This window comes from Saccoglossus kowalevskii, chromosome 19, assembly GCF_978046115.1.
Source record: "Saccoglossus kowalevskii chromosome 19, keSacKowa6.1, whole genome shotgun sequence".
NCBI lineage: Eukaryota > Metazoa > Hemichordata > Enteropneusta > Harrimaniidae > Saccoglossus > Saccoglossus kowalevskii.
Genome location: NC_140659.1, coordinates 17,835,626 through 17,857,649, shown reverse-complemented (window position 1 = coordinate 17,857,649; position 22,024 = coordinate 17,835,626). Strand labels below are relative to the sequence as shown.

At 41.2% G+C, this 22,024-nt stretch overlaps 2 protein-coding genes and 19 non-coding genes across 21 annotated transcripts; all 21 read left to right on the top strand.

The window, feature by feature from the left end:
• Window positions 1-180: 180 nt before the first annotated feature.
• Window positions 181-1,119, top strand: LOC146730558 (uncharacterized). Its single transcript, XM_085493722.1, has one exon. The coding sequence runs from the start codon at window positions 181-183 to the stop codon at window positions 1,117-1,119; it is 939 nt and encodes a 312-aa protein (XP_085349848.1).
• A 264-nt stretch (window positions 1,120-1,383) lies between these two features.
• LOC146730557 (uncharacterized) lies at window positions 1,384-3,246 on the top strand. The gene has a single exon (XM_085493721.1). It carries the CDS (start codon window positions 1,384-1,386, stop codon window positions 3,244-3,246), a length of 1,863 nt encoding a protein of 620 aa, XP_085349847.1.
• A 2,447-nt stretch (window positions 3,247-5,693) lies between these two features.
• On the top strand, window positions 5,694-5,768 carry TRNAQ-CUG (transfer RNA glutamine (anticodon CUG)). The gene has a single exon. It is a non-coding gene; the product is annotated as a tRNA-Gln (tRNA).
• Window positions 5,769-7,428: 1,660 nt separating this feature from the next.
• Window positions 7,429-7,501, top strand: TRNAK-CUU (transfer RNA lysine (anticodon CUU)). The gene has a single exon. It is a non-coding gene; the product is annotated as a tRNA-Lys (tRNA).
• Window positions 7,502-8,482: 981 nt separating this feature from the next.
• TRNAN-AUU (transfer RNA asparagine (anticodon AUU)) lies at window positions 8,483-8,555 on the top strand. Its single transcript has one exon. It is a non-coding gene; the product is annotated as a tRNA-Asn (tRNA).
• A 1,504-nt stretch (window positions 8,556-10,059) lies between these two features.
• On the top strand, window positions 10,060-10,132 carry TRNAN-AUU (transfer RNA asparagine (anticodon AUU)). The gene has a single exon. It is a non-coding gene; the product is annotated as a tRNA-Asn (tRNA).
• A 454-nt stretch (window positions 10,133-10,586) lies between these two features.
• TRNAK-CUU (transfer RNA lysine (anticodon CUU)) lies at window positions 10,587-10,659 on the top strand. Its single transcript has one exon. It is a non-coding gene; the product is annotated as a tRNA-Lys (tRNA).
• A 978-nt stretch (window positions 10,660-11,637) lies between these two features.
• Window positions 11,638-11,710, top strand: TRNAK-CUU (transfer RNA lysine (anticodon CUU)). The gene has a single exon. It is a non-coding gene; the product is annotated as a tRNA-Lys (tRNA).
• Window positions 11,711-12,691: 981 nt separating this feature from the next.
• TRNAN-AUU (transfer RNA asparagine (anticodon AUU)) lies at window positions 12,692-12,764 on the top strand. The gene has a single exon. It is a non-coding gene; the product is annotated as a tRNA-Asn (tRNA).
• Window positions 12,765-13,218: 454 nt separating this feature from the next.
• TRNAK-CUU (transfer RNA lysine (anticodon CUU)) lies at window positions 13,219-13,291 on the top strand. Its single transcript has one exon. It is a non-coding gene; the product is annotated as a tRNA-Lys (tRNA).
• Window positions 13,292-14,272: 981 nt separating this feature from the next.
• Window positions 14,273-14,345, top strand: TRNAN-AUU (transfer RNA asparagine (anticodon AUU)). Its single transcript has one exon. It is a non-coding gene; the product is annotated as a tRNA-Asn (tRNA).
• A 453-nt stretch (window positions 14,346-14,798) lies between these two features.
• TRNAK-CUU (transfer RNA lysine (anticodon CUU)) lies at window positions 14,799-14,872 on the top strand. The gene has a single exon. It is a non-coding gene; the product is annotated as a tRNA-Lys (tRNA).
• A 454-nt stretch (window positions 14,873-15,326) lies between these two features.
• On the top strand, window positions 15,327-15,399 carry TRNAK-CUU (transfer RNA lysine (anticodon CUU)). Its single transcript has one exon. It is a non-coding gene; the product is annotated as a tRNA-Lys (tRNA).
• Window positions 15,400-16,380: 981 nt separating this feature from the next.
• Window positions 16,381-16,453, top strand: TRNAK-CUU (transfer RNA lysine (anticodon CUU)). Its single transcript has one exon. It is a non-coding gene; the product is annotated as a tRNA-Lys (tRNA).
• A 454-nt stretch (window positions 16,454-16,907) lies between these two features.
• TRNAK-CUU (transfer RNA lysine (anticodon CUU)) lies at window positions 16,908-16,980 on the top strand. The gene has a single exon. It is a non-coding gene; the product is annotated as a tRNA-Lys (tRNA).
• Window positions 16,981-17,961: 981 nt separating this feature from the next.
• TRNAK-CUU (transfer RNA lysine (anticodon CUU)) lies at window positions 17,962-18,034 on the top strand. Its single transcript has one exon. It is a non-coding gene; the product is annotated as a tRNA-Lys (tRNA).
• A 981-nt stretch (window positions 18,035-19,015) lies between these two features.
• TRNAK-CUU (transfer RNA lysine (anticodon CUU)) lies at window positions 19,016-19,088 on the top strand. Its single transcript has one exon. It is a non-coding gene; the product is annotated as a tRNA-Lys (tRNA).
• Window positions 19,089-19,542: 454 nt separating this feature from the next.
• TRNAK-CUU (transfer RNA lysine (anticodon CUU)) lies at window positions 19,543-19,615 on the top strand. Its single transcript has one exon. It is a non-coding gene; the product is annotated as a tRNA-Lys (tRNA).
• Window positions 19,616-20,596: 981 nt separating this feature from the next.
• Window positions 20,597-20,669, top strand: TRNAK-CUU (transfer RNA lysine (anticodon CUU)). The gene has a single exon. It is a non-coding gene; the product is annotated as a tRNA-Lys (tRNA).
• A 429-nt stretch (window positions 20,670-21,098) lies between these two features.
• On the top strand, window positions 21,099-21,171 carry TRNAK-CUU (transfer RNA lysine (anticodon CUU)). Its single transcript has one exon. It is a non-coding gene; the product is annotated as a tRNA-Lys (tRNA).
• A 454-nt stretch (window positions 21,172-21,625) lies between these two features.
• Window positions 21,626-21,698, top strand: TRNAK-CUU (transfer RNA lysine (anticodon CUU)). Its single transcript has one exon. It is a non-coding gene; the product is annotated as a tRNA-Lys (tRNA).
• Window positions 21,699-22,024: the final 326 nt, after the last annotated feature.

Below are 22,024 nucleotides of genomic sequence, written 5' to 3'. Positions count from 1 at the left end.
ATCAGGTGCCTCTCTGACAATATCATCAAGAGAGAGGATGGTCACTATGACATGCCCCTTCCACTGAAGTACAATAATCTTCGACTTCCAAACAACAAACCATTAGCTGTAAAAAGAACATTACAACTCAAAAGACGATTGCAAAGAAATTAGAAATACAAGAAAGATTACTTCACATTTATGGAAGATATCCTAACCAACTGTGCTGAAGAAGTTCCTGGAGATCAACAGAATGTAGATGGCAGGGTGAATTATGTACCACATACAGGTGTGTATCACCCCAAAAAACCTGATAAGATCCGTGTGGTTTTTGATTGCTCTGCAAGATATGAGGGCATATCTCTTAATGACTGTCTCCTCCAAGGACCTGATCTTACCAATGGTCTAGTTGGGGTCTTAAGTCGCTTCAGAAAAGAAGAGGTGGCAGTGATGGCAGACATCCAGGGTATGTTCCACCAGTTTCATGTCACTCCAAATGATAGGGATCTGTTACGCTTCTTATGGTGGAAAGATGGTGACTTGGACAAGGAATTGTCTGAGTACAAAATGACTGTACACTTATTTGGTGCAGCCAGTTCACCAGGATGTGCCAACTTTGGTCTGAAGAGAGCAGCAGATGATGGAGAGGAGGAATTTGGTGAAGAAGCAGCTAGCTTTATCAGAGATGACTTTTATGTAGACGATGGGTTAAAGTCAGTTTCAGATGTAAGCAAAGCCATCGCCCTTGTTAACAATAGTATTGATATTTGTGCTAAAGCTGGGTTGAAACTGCACAAGTGGATCTCAAACAAGAGAGAAGTGCTGGATGCAATACCTCCTGAAGCTCGTGCGTCAAGTTTGATGGAAGTAAACCTTCAAACAGACCTCTTACCTGTAGAAAGAGCATTAGGAGTGACATGGGTCGTGGAGGGTGACTTTTTCCAATTTAGAATATTATTGCGCGACTTACCACTTACTCGCAGAGGTATTCTTGCTACCATCTGCTCAATGTATGATCCTTTAGGTTTTGCAGCCCCAGCAATCCTAACTGGAAAGATCATCTTGCAAGAATTATGTAGAAATAATGTTGATTGGGATGATCCCATCACTGAAGACCTCAGAATGAAATGGATACAGTAGAGAACTGACATTCTTGTGTTACAGAGTTTGAAGGTAAACAGTTGCTATAAACCTAACAACTTTGGTGAAGTCAAGAGAATAGAGCTTCATTACTTCTCTGATGCCAGGGAAACAGGTTATGGACAGAGCACATATTTGAGACAAATCAACCAGGATGACGAAGTATACTGTTCTTTCGTCATAGGAAAGGCCAGAGTCACACCACTCAACAAACAAATCACCATCCCTCGCCTTGAGCTGACAGCAGCAGTTTTATCTGCAAGAATGAGTCACTACATCACCACAGCACTACAGTTTAAAGATGTGAAAAAGTATTTTTGGGTAGATAGTAAAGTTGTTCTTGGATACATAAATAATAAATCCAAACGTTTTCACACCTATGTCGCCAACAGGGTCCAGCAGATACGAGAGTTGACTTCTCCAGATGCATGGAAGTATGTTAACACTGCCTCAAACCCAAGTGATGACGCTAGCAGAGGGATAACTGCCAGGCAACTTATCGAAGATTCTAACTGGTTAACTGGACCAGATTTTCTATGGAATGATAAGTCCCTATCTGCAACAGAATTTCGATACGAGTGTACCAGTGACACAGAAGAAGAGATGAGGAGAGAAATGAAGAGAACTTCCACGGTATTGAAGACTAATTCACTCACAGCCTGTTCAGATGGTCAATTGATCAACCACTTTGATCAGTACTCATCATGGGACGCATCTAAACGAGCAGCCGCTAATTGTCTATGTCTTAAGGCAAAAATGTTGAGAGCCACCAAAACCATAAATAGAAAGTTAGATCTCACAGATGTCATGTCAGAATCTAATACACCCTTAACTGTACAGGATCTCGCAGAAGGTGAAAAAGCCATAATACGAGAGGTCCAAAGTAGAGCCTTTCAGAAAGAAATACAGATACTGAAGGAATTGAAGCTAGTGGGTAACCCACAATCTAGAAACCAACTAAAGGCACGAAATATACAGTTCAGAAAATCCAGCACTATATATAAACTGAATCCATTCATAGATGACCAGGGTTTGCTGAGAGTTGGAGGTAGAATACAGAAATCCTGCCAGCCCTTTGAAATTAAACATCCAGTCATCTTACCCAAGAATATTCACATAACAACACTAATAGTGCGACACTTCCATGAACAAATCAATCATATGGGAAGAGGCTGTACCCACAACTACATCCGACAGCATGGATATTGGATCATCAGTGGCTCATATACAGTGTCTAAATTGATCAATCAGTGTGTCACATGTAGGAAGTTCAGAAGAGCACCCCAAACTCAGAAAATGGGAGACCTTCCAAGTGACCGCATAAAGGAAGCCCCACCATTCACATATTCAGGTGTAGATCTTTTTGGACCATTCTTAATCAAGGAGAGGAGGAGCCAGTTGAAGAGATATGGTGTAGTTTTTGTGTGCATGGCATCCAAGGCAATTCATCTGGAGACTGTCAACTCTCTAGATACCAATTTTTTCATCAATGCGGTGAGAAGATTTGTTAGCATCCGTGGAACTATTAGGCAGCTGAGAGCAGATTGTGGCACTAACATCGTTGGAACACACAATGAAATGATTAAGAGCCTGAAAGAGATTGATCAGAAGAAAATGGCTGATTTCTTGCTAGGTCAGAGGTGTGATTGGATTGAGTTTAAATTCAATGTTCCCAGCAGTAGTCACATGGGAGGAATTTGGGAGAGACAAATAAGGACTGTTCGAAGTGTTCTGGAACCCCTCATCTATCAGGCAGGTCCACAGCTGGATGATGAATCCTTTCGCACATTTATGGCCGAAGTGCAGAACATCGTAAATTCAAGACCAATTACTCTCAATCAGCTGAGTGAATCCGATTCTCCAGAACCTCTGACACCAAACCATTTGTTAACGATGAAGACCAGAATACTTCTTCCCCCACCAGGCAACTTCCAGAAGGCTGATATGTACTCAACACATAGATGGAAAAGAGTACAGCACTTAACCAATGAATTTTGGAACCGATGGAGAAAAGAATCTGCATACACTACAGCAAAAGCCAAAGTGGACCACATCAGAGTACAATCTGAAATTGGGTTATCAAGGAAGATAATGTACCACGTAACTTCTGGTGTCTTGGCAGAGTGACAGCAGTGTATCCTGGGAAAGATGGTTTGGTACGCAAAGTACAGCTTACTACTGCCAGTTCCATAGTGGACAGACCAATCCACAAGCTTGTACTGCTCCTTGCTGTTGATGAAGACTAATTGGGCCTATGAATAACATTGAGTACAGTTAAATTGTTACCTTTATTGTTGATGTTATTTTGTGAACTCTTACTTGAATTTCAAGAGCAATTATTATTATAGACATAGTTTGATATAGATATTATAAAGTTTGGCATGAGTGCAAATGTACGATAAATTACCCATTTGCAGAGAGGAGTGTTGCTACCGTCGTACGGTAAATCTAGGAATTCCTCTACAGCGCCCTCTATTACAATTGTTTGTTTGTTATGCACTGGAGTAGAAATGCCGTCAACGTAAATATGGCAGCCATTTAAAGACCGGGCTCTATCAGTTTGCCCCGAAATCTAGGTGAATACTTAATTTAAATGTATTTTCTAGTAGCGATAGAAATGATTAATATCTATTGGTGCCGACATTACAATTGTGTTTGATTCTTTGTATTTTATGGATTTGTATTTGATGATTCAAAATGTGCATGTTCATTACGACGTTGTTCAAGTTTTATGTGTACTTTTGTACTGTAGTTTAACTGGATGGTATAGACTGCAAAAATAAAATTCGTGAAGACTACGAAATTACAGCTATTATCATTCTGAGTAAAGAATTAAGGGTAGCGCCCGCAACAGTCAGACGATGATACGAAAAGACAGTGCATGACTTTGTGTTTAAGCTAAACAAAAACAACTTCTGAATTTCAACAATAAAATTTGCTTCCATTTCTACCATTCCAGTAGCTCAAATCATACTTACCATACACGATCTTAGGTGGAGGGAACTTCGCGCCAAGTACCACACACATTAAAACAGAGAGGAGTATTGTCAACCAACAGTCAACCTCTCCGTTTTCCGAATCTTAATACCGTGCAGAAATAATCAACCTCGCTCCTGTGATTTGGTTATCAGAGACAATTATTGCAACCATCCGACATTGTGAGTAAGAACTCATTTCACTCAATTTCGTGTCACATTCACCCACCGGAAATCAACATCTTTTATTGTAACTCACATTGTTTATTCAGTCTAAAATATGTTCGCCCAACGTGGGACTCGAACCCTGGGATTAAGAGTCCCATGCTCTACCGACTGAGCTAGCCGGGCTGCTGATGATAGTGCTTTTGTACCTAAATTAGCGACTTTGAGTAAATGTCGGACGATGATAGGAAAAGCGTGTGCATGACTTTGTGTTTAAGCTAAACGAAAACAACTTCTGAATTTCAACAATAAAATTTGCTTCCATTTTTACCATTCCAGTAGCTCAAATCGTACTCACCATGCACGATCTTTGTTGGAGGGAATTTCGCGCCAAGTACCACACACATTAAAACAGAGAGGAGTATTGTCAACCAACAGTCAACCTCTCCGTTTTCCCAATCTTTATACCGTGCAGAAATAATCAACCTCGCTCCTGTGATTTGGTTATCAGAGACAATTATTGCAACCATCCGACATTGTGAGTAAGAACTCATTTCACTCAATTTCGTGTCACATTCACCCACCGGAATTCAACATCTTTTATCGTAACTCACATTGTTTATTCTGTCTAAAATGTGTTCGCCCAACGTGGGGCTCGAACCCACGACCCTGGGATTAAGAGTCCCATGAGCTAGCCTGAGCTAGCCGGGCTGCTGATGAGAGTGTTTTTGCACCTCAATTAGCGACTTTGAGTAAATGTCGGACGATGATACGGAAAGAGTGTGCATGACTTTGTGTTTAAGCTAAACGAAAACAACTTCTGAATTTCAACAATAAAATTAGCTTCCATTTTTACCATTCCAGTAGCTCAAATCATACTCACCATGCACGATCTTAGTTGGAATGAACTTCGCGCCAATTACCACACACACTAAAACAGAGAGGAGTATAGTCAACCAAAAGTCAACCTCTCCGTTTTCCGAATCTTAATACCGTGCAGAAATAATCAACCTCGCTCCTGTGATTTGGTTATCAGAGACAATTATTGCAACCATCCGACATTGTGAGTAAGAACTCATTTCACTCAATTTCGTGTCACATTCACGCACCGGAATTCAACATCTTTGATCGTAACTCACATTGTTTATTCTGTCTAAAATGTGTTCGCCCAACGTGGGGCTCTAACCCACGATCATGGGATTAAGAGTCCCATGCTCTACCGACTGAGATAGCCGGGCTGCTGGTGATAGTGTTTTTGCACCTCAATTAGCGACTTTGAGTAAATGTCGGACGATGATACGAAAAGAGTGTGCATGACTTTGTGTTTAAGCTAAACGAAAACAACTTCTGAATTTCAACAATAAAATTTGCTTCCATTTTTACCATTCCAGTAGCTCAAATCATACTTACCATGCACGATCTTAGTTGGAATGAACTTCGAGCTAGCTCAGTCGGTAGAGCATGGAACTCTGAATCCCAGGGTCGTGGGTTCGATCCCCGCGTTGGGCGAACACCTTTTAGGCTGAATAAACAATGTGAGTTACGATGAAAGATGTTGAATTCCGGTGGGTGAATGTGACACGAAATTGAGTGAAATGAGTTCTTACTCACAATGTCGGGTGGTTGCAATAATTGTCTCTGATAACCAAATCACAGGAGCGAGGTTGATTATTTCTGCACGGTATTAAGATTCGGAAAACGGAGAGGTTGACTGTTGGTTGACAATACTCCTCTCTGTTTTAATGTGTGGTACTTGGCGCGAAGTTTCCTCCAACAAAGATCATGCATGGTGAGTACGATTTGAGCTACTGGAATGGTAAAAATGGAATCAAATTTTATTGTTGAAATTCAGAAGTTGTTTTCGTTTAGCTTAAACAGAAAGTCATGCACACTCTTTTCGTATCATCGTCCGACATTTACTCAAAGTCGCTAATTGAGGTGCAAAATCACTTCCATCAGCAGCCAATAATTGTCTCTGATAACCAAATCACAGGAGCGAGGTTGATTATTTCTGCACGGTATTAAGATTCGGAAAACGGAGAGGTTGACTGTTGGTTGACAATACTCCTCTCTGTTTTAATGTGTGGTACTTGGCGCGAAGTTCCCTCCAACAAAGATCGTGCATGGTGAGTACGATTTGAACTACTGGAATGGTAAAAATGGAATCAAATTTTATTGTTGAAATTCAGAAGTTGTTTTCGTTTAGCTTAAACACAAAGTCATGCACTGTCTTTTCGTATCATCGTCCGACATTTACTCAAAGTCGCTAATTGAGGTGCAAAAACACTCTCATCAGCAGCCCGGCTAGCTCAGTCGGTAGAGCATGGGACTGTTCATCCCAGGGTCATGGGTTCGAGCCCCATATTGGGCGAACACCTTTTAGACAGAATAAGCAATGTGAGTTACTATGAAAGATGTTGAATTCCGGTGGGTGAATGTGACACGAAATTGAGTGAAATGAGTTCTTACTCACAATGTCGGATGGTTGCAATAATTGTCTCTGATAACCAAATCACAGGAGCGAGGTTGATTATTTCTGCACGGTATAAAGATTGGGAAAACGGAGAGGTTGACTGTTGGTTGACAATACTCCTCTCTGTTTTAATGTGTGTGGTACTTGGCGCGAAGTTCATTCCAACTAAGATCGTGCATGGTGAGTATGATTTGAGCTACTGGAATAGTAAAAACGGAAGCAAATTTTATTGTTGAAATTCAGAAGTTGTTTTTGTTTCGCTTAAACATAAAGTCATGCACACTCTTTTCGTATCATCGTCCGACATTTACTCAAAGTCTCTAATTGAGGTGCAAAAACACTCTCATCAGCAGCCCGGCTAGCTAGGTAGAGCATGGTACTATTCATCCCAGATTCGTGGGTTCGAGCCCCATATTGGGCGAACACCTTTTAGACAGAATAAACAATGTGAGTTACTATGAAAGATGTTGAATTCCGGTGGGTGAATGTGACACGAAATTGAGTGAATGAGTCCTTACTCACAATGTCGGATGGTTGCAATAATTGTCTCTGATAACCAAAAAGCAAATTTTATTGTTGAAATTCAGAAGTTGTTTTCGTTTAGCTCAAACACAAAGTCATGCACACTCTTTTCGTATCATCGTCCGGCATTTACTCAAAGTCGCTAATTGAGGTGTAAAATCACTCTCATCAGCAGCCCGGCTAGCTCGGTCGGTAGAGCATGGGACTCTTAATCCCAGGGTCGTGGGTTCGAGCCCCACGTTGGGCGAACACCTTTTAGACAGAATAAACAATGTGAGTTACGATAAAAGATGTTGAATTCCGGTGGGTGAATGTGACACGAACTTGAGTGAAATGAGTTCTTACTCACAATGTCGGATGGCTGCAATAATTGTCTCTGATAACCAAATCACAGGAGCGAGGTTGATTATTTCTGCATGGTATTAAGATTCGGAAAACGGAGAGGTTGACTGTTGGTTGACAATACTCCTCTCTGTTTTAATGTGTGTGGTACTTGGCGCGAAGTTCCCTCCACCTAAGATCGTGCATGGTGAGTATGATTTGAGCTACTGTAATATTAAAAACGGAAGCAAATTTTATTGTTGAAATTCAGAAGTTGTTTTCGTTTAGCTTAAACACAAAGTCATGCACTGTCTTTTCGTATCATCGTCCGACATTTACTCAAAGTCGCTAATTGAGGTGCAAAAACACTCTCATCAGCAGCCCGGCTAGCTCAGTCGGTAGAGCATGGGACTGTTCATGCCAGGGTCATGGGTTCGAGCCCCATATTGGGCGAACACCTTTTAGACAGAATAAACAATGTGAGTTACTATGAAAGATGTTGAATTCCGGTGGGTGAATGTGACACGAAATTGAGTGAAATGAGTTCTTACTCACAATGTCGGATGGTTGCAATAATTGTCTCTGATAACCAAATCACAGGAGCGAGGTTGATTATTTCTGCACGGTATAAAGATTGGGAAAACGGAGAGGTTGACTGTTGGTTGACAATACTCCTCTCTGTTTTAATGTGTGTGGTACTTGGCGCGAAGTTCATTCCAACTAAGATCGTGCATGGTGAGTATGATTTGAGCTACTGGAATAGTAAAAACGGAAGCAAATTTTATTGTTGAAATTCAGAAGTTGTTTTCGTTTAGCTTAAACACAAAGTTATGCACACTCTTTTCGTATCATCGTCCGACATTTACTCAAAGTCGCTAATTGAGGTGCAAAAACACTCTCATCAGCAGCCCGGCTAGCTCAGTCGGTAGAGCATGGTACTATTCATACCAGGGTCATGGGTTCGAGCCCCATATTGGGCGAACACCTTTTAGACAGAATAAACAATGTGAGTTACGATGAAAGATGTTGAATTCCGGTGGGTGAATGTGACACGAAATTGAGTGAAATGAGCTCTTACTCACAATGTCGGATGGTTGCAATAATTGTCTCTGATAACCAAATCACAGGAGTGAGGTTGATTATTTCTGCACGGTATAAAGATTGGGAAAACGGAGAGGTTGACTGTTGGTTGACAATACTCCTCTCTGTTTTAATGTGTGTGGTACTTGGCGCGAAGTTCCCTCCACCTAAGATCGTGCATGGTGAGTATGATTTGAGCTACTGTAATAGTAAAAACTGAAGCAAATTTTATTGTTGAAATTCAGAAGTTGTTTTCGTTTAGCTTAAACACAAAGTCATGCACTTTCTTTTCGTATCATCGTCCGACATTTACTCAAAGTCTCTAATTGAGGTGCAAAAACACTCTCATCAGCAGACCGGCTAGCTCAGTCGGTAGAGCATGGTACTATTCATACCAGGGTCGTGGGTTCGAGCCCCATATTGCGCGAACACCTTTTAGACAGAATAAACAACGTGAGTTACGATGAAAGATGTTAAATTCCGGTGGGTGAATGTGACACGAAATTGAGTGAAATGAGCTCTTACTCACAATGTCGGATGGTTGCAATAATTGTCTCTGATAACCAAATCACAGGAGTGAGGTTGATTATTTCTGCATGGTATTAAGATTCGGAAAACCGAGAGGTTGACTGTTGGTCGACAATACTCCTCTCTGTTTTAATGTGTGTGGTACTTGGCGCGAAGTTCCCTCCACCTAAGATCGTGCATGGTGAGTATGATTTGAGCTACTGTAATAGTAAAAACTGAAGCAAATTTTATTGTTGAAATTCAGTAGTTGTTTTCGTTTAGCTTAAACACAAAGTCATGCACTGTCTTTTCGTATCATCGTCCGACATTTACTCAAAGTCTCTAATTGAGGTGCAAAAACACTCTCATCAGCAGCCCGGCTAGCGATGTAGAGCATGGTACTATTCATCCCAGGGTCGTGGGTTCGAGCCCCATATTGGGCGAACACATTTTAGACAGAATAAACAATGTGAGTTACTATGAAAGATGTTGAATTCCGGTGGGTGAATGTGACACGAAATTGAGTGAAATGAGTTCTTACTCACTATGTCGGATGGTTGCAATAATTGTCTCTGATAACCAAATCACAGGAGCGAGGTTGATTATTTCTGCACGGTATAAAGATTGGGAAAACGGAGAGGTTGACTGTTGGTTGACAATACTCCTCTCTGTTTTAATGTGTGTGGTACTTGGCGCGAAGTTCATTCCAACTAAGATCGTGCATGATGAGTATGATTTGAGCTACTGGAATAGTAAAAACGGAAGCAAATTTTATTGTTGAAATTCGGAAGTTGTTTTCGTTTAGCTTAAACACAAAGTCATGCACACTCTTTTCGTATCATCGTCCGACATTTACTCAAAGTCGCTAATTGAGGTGCAAAAACACTCTCATCAGCAGCCCGGCTAGCTCAGTCGGTAGAGCATGGTACTATTCATACCAGGGTCGTGGGTTCGAGCCCCATATTGGGCGAACACCTTTTAGACAGAATAAACAATGTGAGTTACGATGAAAGATGTTGAATTGCGGTGGGTGAATGTGACACGAAATTGAGTGAAATGAGTTCTTACTCACAATGTCGGATGGTTGCAATAATTGTCTCTGATAACCAAATCACAGGAGCGAGGTTGATTATTTCTGCACGGTATAAAGATTGGGAAAACGGAGAGGTTGACTGTTGGTTGACAATATTCCTCTCTGTTTTAATGTGTGTGGTACTTGGCGCGAAGTTCATTCCAACTAAGATCGTGCATGGTAAGTATGATTTGAGCTACAGGAATGGTAAAAATGGAAGCAAATTTTGTTGTTGAAATTCAGAAGTTATTTTCGTTTAGCTTAAACACAAAGTCATGCACACTCTTTTCGTATCATCGTCCGACATTTACTCAAAGTCGCTAATTGAGGTGTAAAAACACTCTCATCAGCAGCCCGGCTAGCTCAGTCGGTAGAGTATGGGACTCTTAATCCCAGGGTCGTGGGTTCGAGCCCCACGTTGGGCGAACACCTTTTAGACAGAATAAACAATGTGAGTTACGATGAAAGATGTTGAATTCCGGTGGGTGAATGCGACACGAAATTGAGTGAAATGAGCTCTTACTCACAATGTCGGATGGTTGCAATAATTGTCTCTGATAACCAATCACAGGAGTGAGGTTGATTATTTCTGCACGGTATTAAGATTGTGAAAACGGAGAGGTTGACTTTTGGTTGACTATACTCCTCTCTGTTTTAATGTGTGTGGTAATTGGCGCGAAGTTCATTCCAACTAAGATCGTGCATGGTGAGTATGATTTGAGCTACTGGAATGGTAAAAATGGAAGCAAATTTTATTGTTGAAATTCAGAAGTTGTTTTCGTTTAGCTTAAACACAAAGTCATGCACACTCTTTCCGTATCATCGTCCGACATTTACTCAAAGTCGCTAATTGAGGTGCAAAAACACTCTCATCAGCAGCCCGGCTAGCTCAGGCTAGCTCATGGGACTCTTAATCCCAGTGTCGTGGGTTCGATCCCCACGTTTGGCGAACATGTTTTAGACATAATAAACAATGTGAGTTACTGTGAATGATGTTGAATTCCGGTGGGTGAATGTGACACGAAATTGAGTGAAATGAGTTCTTACTCACAATGTCGGATGGCTGCAATAATTGTCTCTGACAACCAAATCACAGGAGCGAAGTTGATTATTTCTGCATGGTATTAAGATTCGGAAAACGGAGAGGTTGACTGTTGGTTGACAATACTCCTCTCTGTTTTAATGTGTGTGGTACTTGGCGCGAAGTTCCCTCCACCTAAGATCGTGCATGGTGAGTATAATTTGAGCTACTGTAATAGTAAAAACTGAAGCAAATTTTATTGTTGAAATTCAGTAGTTGTTTTCGTTTAGCTTAAACACAAAGTCATGCACTGTCTTTTCGTATCATCGTCCGACATTTACTCAAAGTAGCTAATTGAGGTGTAAAAACACTCTCATCAGCAGCCCGGCTAGCTCAGTCGGTAGAGCATGGGACTCTTAATCCCAGGGTCGTGGGTTCGAGCCCCACGTTGGGCGAACACCTTTTAGACAGAATAAGCAATGTGAGTTACGATGAAAGATGTTGAATTCCGGTGGGTGAATGTGACACGAAATTGAGTGAAATGAGCTCTTACTCACAATGTCGGATGGTTGCAATAATTGTCTCTGATAACCAAATCACAGGAGTGAGGTTGATTATTTCTGCACGGTATAAAGATTGGGAAAACGGAGAGGTTGACTGTTGGTTGACAATACTCCTCTCTGTTTTAATGTGTGTGGTACTTGGCGCGAAGTTTATTCCAACTAAGATCGTGCATGGTGAGTATGATTTCAGCTACAGGAATGGTAAAAATGGAAGCAAATTTTATTGTTGAAATTCAGAATTTGTTTTCGTTTAGCTTAAACACAAAGTCATGCACACTCTTTTCGTATCATCGTCCGACATTTACTCAAAGTCACTAATTGAGGTGCAAAAACACTCTCATCAGCAGCAAAGCCAGCTCAGTCGGTAGAGCATGGGACTGTTCATCCCAGGGTCATGGGTTCGAGCCCCATATTGGGCGAACACCTTTTAGACAGAATAAACAATGTGAGTTACTATGAAAGATGTTGAATTCCGGTGGGTGAATGTGACACGAAATTGAGTGAAAAGAGTTCTTACTCACAATGTCGGATGGTTGCAATAATTGTCTCTGATAACCAAATCACAGGAGCGAGGTTGATTATTTCTGCACGGTATAAAGATTGGGAACACGGAGAGGTTGACTGTTGGTTGACAATACTCCTCTCTGTTTTAATGTGTGTGGTACTTGGCGCGAAGTTCATTCCAACTAAGATCGTGCATGATGAGTATGATTTGAGCTACTGGAATAGTAAAAACGGAAGCAAATTTTATTGTTGAAATTCAGAAGTTGTTTTCGTTTAGCTTAAACACAAAGTCATGCACACTCTTTTCGTATCATCGTCCGACATTTACTCAAAGTCGCTAATTGAGGTGCAAAAACACTCTCATCAGCAGCCCGGCTAGCTCAGTCGGTAGAGCATGGTACTATTCATACCAGGGTCGTGGATTCGAGCCCCATATTGGGCGAACACCTTTTAGACAGAATAAACAATGTGAGTTACGATGAAAGATGTTGAATTCCGGTGGGTGAATGTGACACGAAATTGAGTGAAATGAGCTCTTACTCACAATGTCGGATGGTTGCAATAATTGTCTCTGATAACCAAATCACAGGAGTGAGGTTGATTATTTCTGCACGGTATAAAGATTGGGAAAACGGAGAGGTTGACTGTTGGTTGACAATACTCCTCTCTGTTTTAATGTGTGTGGTACTTGGTGCGAAGTTCATTCCAACTAAGATCGTGCATGGTAAGTATGATTTGAGATACAGGAATGGTAAAAATGGAAGCAAATTTTATTGTTGAAATTCAGAAGTTGTTTTCGTTTAGCTTAAACACAAAGTCATGCACACTCTTTTCGTATCATCGTCCGACATTTACTCAAAGTAGCTAATTGAGGTGTAAAAACACTCTCATCAGCAGCCCGGCTAGCTCAGTCGGTAGAGCATGGGACTCTTAATCCCAGGGTCGTGGGTTCGATCCCCAAGTTGGGCGAACACCTTTTAGACAGAATAAGCAATGTGAGTTACGATGAAAGATGTTGAATTCCGGTGGGTGAATGTGACACGAAATTGAGTGAAATGAGCTCTTACTCACAATGTCGGATGGTTGCAATAATTGTCTCTGATAACCAAATCACAGGAGTGAGGTTGATTATTTCTGCACGGTATAAAGATTGGGAAAACGGAGAGGTTGACTGTTGGTTGACAATACTCCTCTCTGTTTTAATGTGTGTGGTACTTGGCGCGAAGTTCATTCCAACTAAGATCGTGCATGGTGAGTATGATTTCAGCTACAGGAATGGTAAAAATGGAAGCAAATTTTATTGTAGAAATTCAGAATTTGTTTTCGTTTAGCTTAAACACAAAGTCATGCACACTCTTTTCGTATCATCGTCCGACATTTACTCAAAGTCACTAATTGAGGTGCAAAAACACTCTCATCAGCAGCAAAGCCAGCTCAGTCGGTAGAGCATGGGACTGTTCATCCCAGGGTCATGGGTTCGAGCCCCATATTGGGCGAACACCTTTTAGACAGAATAAACAATGTGAGTTACTATGAAAGATGTTGAATTCCGGTGGGTGAATGTGACACGAAATTGAGTGAAATGAGTTCTTACTCACAATGTCGGATGGTTGCAATAATTGTCTCTGATAACCAAATCACAGGAGCGAGGTTGATTATTTCTGCACGGTATAAAGATTGGGAAAACGGAGAGGTTGACTGTTGGTTGACAATACTCCTCTCTGTTTTAATGTGTGTGGTACTTGGCGCGAAGTTCATTCCAACTAAGATCGTGCATGATGAGTATGATTTGAGCTACTGGAATAGTAAAAACGGAAGCAAATTTTATTGTTGAAATTCAGAAGTTGTTTTCGTTTAGCTTAAACACAAAGTCATGCACACTCTTTTCGTATCATCGTCCGACATTTACTCAAAGTCGCTAATTGAGGTGCAAAAACACTCTCATCAGCAGCCCGGCTAGCTCAGTCGGTAGAGCATGGTACTATTCATACCAGGGTCGTGGATTCGAGCCCCATATTGGGCGAACACCTTTTAGACAGAATAAACAATGTGAGTTACGATGAAAGATGTTGAATTGCGGTTGGTGAATGTGACACGAAATCGAGTGAAATGAGCTCTTACTCACAATGTCGGATGGTTGCAATAATTGTCTCTGATAACCAAATCACAGGAGTGAGGTTGATTATTTCTGCACGGTATAAAGATTGGGAAAACGGAGAGGTTGACTGTTGGTTGATAATACTCCTCTCTGTTTTAATGTGTGTGGTACTTGGCGCGAAGTTCATTCCAACTAAGATCGTGCATGGTAAGTATGATTTGAGATACAGGAATGGTTAAAATGGAAGCAAATTTTATTGTTGAAATTCAGAAGTTGTTTTCGTTCAGCTTAAACACAAAGTCATGCACACTCTTTTCGTATCATCGTCCGACATTTACTCAAAGTAGCTAATTGAGGTGTAAAACACTCTCATCAGCAGCCCGGCTAGCTCAGTCGGTAGAGCATGGGACTCTTAATCCCAGGGTCGTGGGTTCGAGCCCCTACGTTGGGCGAACACCTTTTAGACAGAATAAACAACGTGAGTTACGATGAAAGATGTTGAATTCCGGTGGGTGAATGTGACACGAAATTGAGTGAAATGAGCTCTTACTCACAATGTCGGATGGTTGCAATAATTGTCTCTGATAACCAAATCACAGGAGTGAGGTTGATTATTTCTGCACGGTATAAAGATTGGGAAAACGGAGAGGTTGACTGTTGGTTGACAATACTCCTCTCTGTTTTAATGTGTGTGGTACTTGGTGCGAAGTTCATTCCAACTAAGATCGTGCATGGTAAGTATGATTTGAGATACAGGAATGGTAAAAATGGAAGCAAATTTTATTGTTGAAATTCAGAAGTTGTTTTCGTTTAGCTTAAACACAAAGTCATGCACACTCTTTTCGTATCATCGTCCGACATTTACTCAAAGTAGCTAATTGAGGTGTAAAAACACTCTCATCAGCAGCCCGGCTAGCTCAGTCGGTAGAGCATGGGACTCTTAATCCCAGGGTCGTGGGTTCGAGCCCCACGTTGGGCGAACACCTTTTAGACAGAATAAGCAATGTGAGTTACGATGAAAGATGTTGAATTCCGGTGGGTGAATGTGACACGAAATTGAGTGAAATGAGCTCTTACTCACAATGTCGGATGGTTGCAATAATTGTCTCTGATAACCAAATTACAGGAGTGAGGTTGATTATTTCTGCACGGTATAAAGATTGGGAAAACGGAGAGGTTGACTGTTGGTTGACAATACTCCTCTCAGTTTTAATGTGTGTGGTACTTGGCGCGAAGTTCATTCCAACTAAGATCGTGCATGGTGAGTATGATTTCAGCTACAGGAATGGTAAAAATGGAAGCAAATTTTATTGTTGAAATTCAGAATTTGTTTTCGTTTAGCTTAAACACAAAGTCATGCACACTCTTTTCGTATCATCGTCCGACATTTACTCAAAGTCACTAATTGAGGTGCAAAAACACTCTCATCAGCAGCAAAGCCAGCTCAGTCGGTAGAGCATGGGACTGTTCATCCCAGGGTCATGGGTTCGAGCCCCATATTGGGCGAACACCTTTTAGACAGAATAAACAATGTGAGTTACTATGAAAGATGTTGAATTCCGGTGGGTGAATGTGACACGAAATTGAGTGAAATGAGTTCTTACTCACAATGTCGGATGGTTGCAATAATTGTCTCTGATAACCAAATCACAGGAGCGAGGTTGATTATTTCTGCACGGTATAAAGATTGGGAAAACGGAGAGGTTGACTCTTGGTTGACAATACTCCTCTCTGTTTTAATGTGTGTGGTACTTGGCTCGAAGTTCCCTCCACCTGAGATCGTGCATGGTGAGTATGATTTGAGCTACTGGAGTAGTAAAAACGGAAGCAAATTTTATTGTTGAAATTCAGAACTTGTTTTCGTTTAGCTTAAACACAAAGTTATGCAAACTCTTTTCGTATCATCGTCCGACATTTACTCAAAGTCGCTAATTGTGGTATAAAAACACTCTCATTAGCAGCCCGGCTAGCTCAGTCGGTAGAGCATCGGACTCTTAATCCCAGGGTCGTGGGTTCGAGCCCCACGTTGGGCGAACACATTTTAGACAGAATAAACAATGTGAGTTAGGATAAAATATGTTGAATTCCGGTGGGTGAATGTGACACGAAATTGAGTGAAATGAGCTCTTACTCACAATGTCGGATGTTTGCAATAATTGTCTCTGATAATCAAATCACAGGAGTGAGGTTGATTATTTCTGCACGGTATAAAGATTGGGAAAACGGAGAGGTTGACTGTTGGTTGACAATATTCCTCTCCGTTTTAATGTGTGTGGTACTTGGCGCGAAGTTCATTCCAACTAAGATCTTGCATGGTAAGTATGATTTGAGCTACAGGAATGGTAAAAATGGAAGCAAATTTTGTTGTTGAAATTCAGAAGTTGTTTTCGTTTAGCTTAAACACAAAGTCATGCACACTCTTTTCGTATCATCGTCCGACATTTACTCAAAGTCGCTAATTGAGGTGCAAAAACACTTTCATTAGCAGCCCGGCTAGCTCAGTCGGTAGAGCACGGGACTCTTAATCCCAGGGTCGTGGGTTCGATCCCTACGTTGGGCGAACACCTTTTAGACAGAATAAACAATGTGAGTTAGGATAAAAGATGTTGAATTCCGGTGGGTGAATGTGACTCAAAATTGAGTGAAATGGGTTCTTACTCACAATGTCGGATGTTTGCAATAATTGTCTCCGATAACCAAATCACAGGAGTGAGGTTGATTATTTCTGCACGGTATAAAGATTGGGAAAACGGAGAGGTTGACTGTTGGTTGACAATACTCCTCTCAGTTTTAATGTGTGTGGTACTTGGCGCGAAGTTCATTCCAACTAAGATCGTGCATGGTAAGTATGATTTGAGCTACAGGAATGGTAAAAATGGAAGCAAATTTTGTTGTTGAAATTCAGAAGTTGTTTTCGTTTAGCTTAAACACAAAGTCATGCACACTCTTTTCGTATCATCGTCCGACATTTACTCAAAGTCACTAATTGAGGTGCAAAAACACTCTCATCAGCAGCAAAGCCAGCTCAGTCGGTAGAGCATGGGACTGTTCATCCCAGGGTCATGGGTTCGAGCCCCATATTGGGCGAACACCTTTTAGACAGAATAAACAATGTGAGTTACTATGAAAGATGTTGAATTCCGGTGGGTGAATGTGACACGAAATTGAGTGAAATGAGTTCTTACTCACAATGTCGGATGGTTGCAATAATTGTCTCTGATAACCAAATCACAGGAGCGAGGTTGATTATTTCTGCACAGTATAAAGATTGGGAAAACGGAGAGGTTGACTGTTGGTTGACAATACTCCTCTCTGTTTTAATGTGTGTGGTACTTGGCGCGAAGTTCATTCCAACTAAGATCGTGCATGGTGAGTATGATTTGAGCTACTGGAGTAGTAAAAACGGAAGCAAATTTTATTGTTGAAATTCAGAAGTTGTTTTCGTTTAGCTTAAACACAAAGTTATGCACACTCTTTTCGTATCATCGTCCGACATTTACTCAAAGACGCTAATTGAGGTGTAAAAACATTCTCATCAGCTGCCCGGCTAGCTCAGTCGGTAGAGCATGGGACTCTTAATCCCAGGGTCGTGGGTTCGAGCCCCACGTTGGGCGAACACCTTTTAGACAGAATAAGCAATGTGAGTTACGATGAAAGATGTTGAATTCCGGTGGGTGAATGTGACACGAAATTGAGTGAAATGAGCTCTTACTCACAATGTCGGATGGTTGCAATAATTGTCTCTGATAACCAAATCACAGGAGTGAGGTTGATTATTTCTGCACGGTATAAAGATTGGGAAAACGGAGAGGTTGACTGTTGGTTGACAATACTCCTCTCAGTTTTAATGTGTGTGGTACTTGGCGCGAAGTTCATTCCAACTAAGATCGTGCATGGTGAGTATGATTTCAGCTACAGGAATGGTAAAAATGGAAGCAAATTTTATTGTTGAAATTCAGAATTTGTTTTCGTTTAGCTTAAACACAAAGTCATGCACACTCTTTTCGTATCATCGTCCGACATTTACTCAAAGTCACTAATTGAGGTGCAAAAACACTCTCATCAGCAGCAAAGCCAGCTCAGTCGGTAGAGCATGGGACTGTTCATCCCAGGGTCATGGGTTCGAGCCCCATATTGGGCGAACACCTTTTAGACAGAATAAACAATGTGAGTTACTATGAAAGATGTTGAATTCCGGTGGGTGAATGTGACACGAAATTGAGTGAAATGAGTTCTTACTCACAATGTCGGATGGTTGCAATAATTGTCTCTGATAACCAAATCACAGGAGCGAGGTTGATTATTTCTGCACGGTATAAAGATTGGGAAAACGGAGAGGTTGACTCTTGGTTGACAATACTCCTCTCTGTTTTAATGTGTGTGGTACTTGACGCGAAGTTCATTCCAACTAAGATCGTGCATGGTGAGTATGATTTGAGCTACTGGAGTAGTAAAAACGGAAGCAAATTTTATTGTTGAAATTCAGAACTTGTTTTCGTTTAGCTTAAACACAAAGTTATGCAAACTCTTTTCGTATCATCGTCCGACATTTACTCAAAGTCGCTAATTGTGGTGTAAAAACACTCTCATTAGCAGCCCGGCTAGCTCAGTCGGTAGAGCATCGGACTCTTAATCCCAGGGTCGTGGGTTCGAGCCCCACGTTGGGCGAACACATTTTAGACAGAATAAACAATGTGAGTTAGGATAAAAGATGTTGAATTCCGGTGGGTGAATGTGACACGAAATTGAGTGAAATGAGCTCTTACTCACAATGTCGGATGTTTGCAATAATTGTCTCTGATAATCAAATCACAGGAGTGAGGTTGATTATTTCTGCACGGTATAAAGATTGGGAAAACGGAGAGGTTGACTGTTGGTTGACAATATTCCTCTCCGTTTTAATGTGTGTGGTACTTGGCGCGAAGTTCATTCCAACTAAGATCTTGCATGGTAAGTATGATTTGAGCTACAGGAATGGTAAAAATGGAAGCAAATTTTGTTGTTGAAATTCAGAAGTTGTTTTCGTTTAGCTTAAACACAAAGTCATGCACACTCTTTTCGTATCATCGTCCGACATTTACTCAAAGTCGCTAATTGAGGTGCAAAAACACTTTCATCAGCAGCCCGGCTAGCTCAGTCGGTAGAGCACGGGACTCTTAATCCCAGGGTCGTGGGTTCGATCCCTACGTTGGGCGAACACCTATTAGACAGAATAAACAATGTGAGTTAGGATAAAAGATGTTGAATTCCGGTGGGTGAATGTGACTCGAAATTGAGTGAAATGGGTTCTTACTCACAATGTCGGATGTTTGCAATAATTGTCTCCGATAACCAAATCACAGGAGTGAGGTTGATTATTTCTGCACGGTATAAAGATTGGGAAAACGGAGAGGTTGACTGTTGGTTGACAATACTCCTCTCAGTTTTAATGTGTGTGGTACTTGGCGCGAAGTTCATTCCAACTAAGATCGTGCATGGTGAGTATGATTTCAGCTACAGGAATGGTAAAAATGGAAGCAAATTTTATTGTTGAAATTCAGAATTTGTTTTCGTTTAGCTTAAACACAAAGTCATGCACACTCTTTTCGTATCATCGTCCGACATTTACTCAAAGTCACTAATTGAGGTGCAAAAACACTCTCATCAGCAGCAAAGCCAGCTCAGTCGGTAGAGCATGGGACTGTTCATCCCAGGGTCATGGGTTCGAGCCCCATATTGGGCGAACACCTTTTAGACAGAATAAACAATGTGAGTTACTATGAAAGATGTTGAATTCCGGTGGGTGAATGTGACACGAAATTGAGTGAAATGAGTTCTTACTCACAATGTCGGATGGTTGCAATAATTGTCTCTGATAACCAAATCACAGGAGTGAGGTTGATTATTTCTGCACGGTATAAAGATTGGGAAAACGGAGAGGTTGACTGTTGGTTGACAATACTCCTCTCTGTTTTAATGTGTGTGGTACTTGGCGCGAAGTTCATTCCAACTAAGATCGTGCATGGTAAGTATGATTTGAGCTACTGGAATGGTAAAAATGGAAGCAAATTTTACTGTTGAAATTCAGAAGTTGTTTTCGTTTAGCTTAAACACAAAGTCATGCACACTCTTTTCGTATCATCGTCCGACATTTACTCAAAGTCGCTAATTGAGGTGTAAAAACACTCTCATCAGTAGCCCGGCTAGCTCAGTCGGTAGAGTATGGGACTCTTAATCTCAGGGTCGTGGGTTCGAGCCCCACGTTGGGCGAACACCTTTTAGACAGAATAAACAATGTGAGTTACGATGAAAGATGTTGAAATTGAGTGAAATGAGTTCTTACTCACAATGTCGGATGGTTGCAATAATTGTCTCTGATAACCAAATCACAGGAGCGAGGTTGATTATTTCTGCACGGTATAAAGATTGGGAAAACGGAGAGGTTGACTCTTGGTTGACAATACTCCTCTCTGTTTTAATGTGTGTGGTACTTGACGCGAAGTTCATTCCAACTAAGATCGTGCATGGTGAGTATGATTTGAGCTACTGGAGTAGTAAAAACGGAAGCAAATTTTATTGTTGAAATTCAGAACTTGTTTTCGTTTAGCTTAAACACAAAGTTATGCAAACTCTTTTCGTATCATCGTCCGACATTTACTCAAAGTCGCTAATTGTGGTGTAAAAACACTCTCATTAGCAGCCCGGCTAGCTCAGTCGGTAGAGCATCGGACTCTTAATCCCAGGGTCGTGGGTTCGAGCCCCACGTTGGGCGAACACATTTTAGACAGAATAAACAATGTGAGTTAGGATAAAAGATGTTGAATTCCGGTGGGTGAATGTGACACGAAATTGAGTGAAATGAGCTCTTACTCACAATGTCGGATGTTTGCAATAATTGTCTCTGATAATCAAATCACAGGAGTGAGGTTGATTATTTCTGCACGGTATAAAGATTGGGAAAACGGAGAGGTTGACTGTTGGTTGACAATATTCCTCTCCGTTTTAATGTGTGTGGTACTTGGCGCGAAGTTCATTCCAACTAAGATCTTGCATGGTAAGTATGATTTGAGCTACAGGAATGGTAAAAATGGAAGCAAATTTTGTTGTTGAAATTCAGAAGTTGTTTTCGTTTAGCTTAAACACAAAGTCATGCACACTCTTTTCGTATCATCGTCCGACATTTACTCAAAGTCGCTAATTGAGGTGCAAAAACACTTTCATCAGCAGCCCGGCTAGCTCAGTCGGTAGAGCACGGGACTCTTAATCCCAGGGTCGTGGGTTCGATCCCTACGTTGGGCGAACACCTTTTAGACAGAATAAACAATGTGAGTTAGGATAAAAGATGTTGAATTCCGGTGGGTGAATGTGACTCGAAATTGAGTGAAATGGGTTCTTACTCACAATGTCGGATGTTTGCAATAATTGTCTCCGATAACCAAATCACAGGAGTGAGGTTGATTATTTCTGCACGGTATAAAGATTGGGAAAACGGAGAGGTTGACTGTTGGTTGACAATACTCCTCTCAGTTTTAATGTGTGTGGTACTTGGCGCGAAGTTCATTCCAACTAAGATCGTGCATGGTGAGTATGATTTCAGCTACAGGAATGGTAAAAATGGAAGCAAA

What these genes read in the sequence shown, in the direction of transcription:
- LOC146730558 (XM_085493722.1), top strand. Translation starts at nt 181, where the DNA reads ATGGAAGATATCCTAACCAACTGTGCTGAAGAAGTTCCTGGAGATCAA.
- LOC146730557 (XM_085493721.1), top strand. Translation starts at nt 1,384, where the DNA reads ATGAGTCACTACATCACCACAGCACTACAGTTTAAAGATGTGAAAAAG.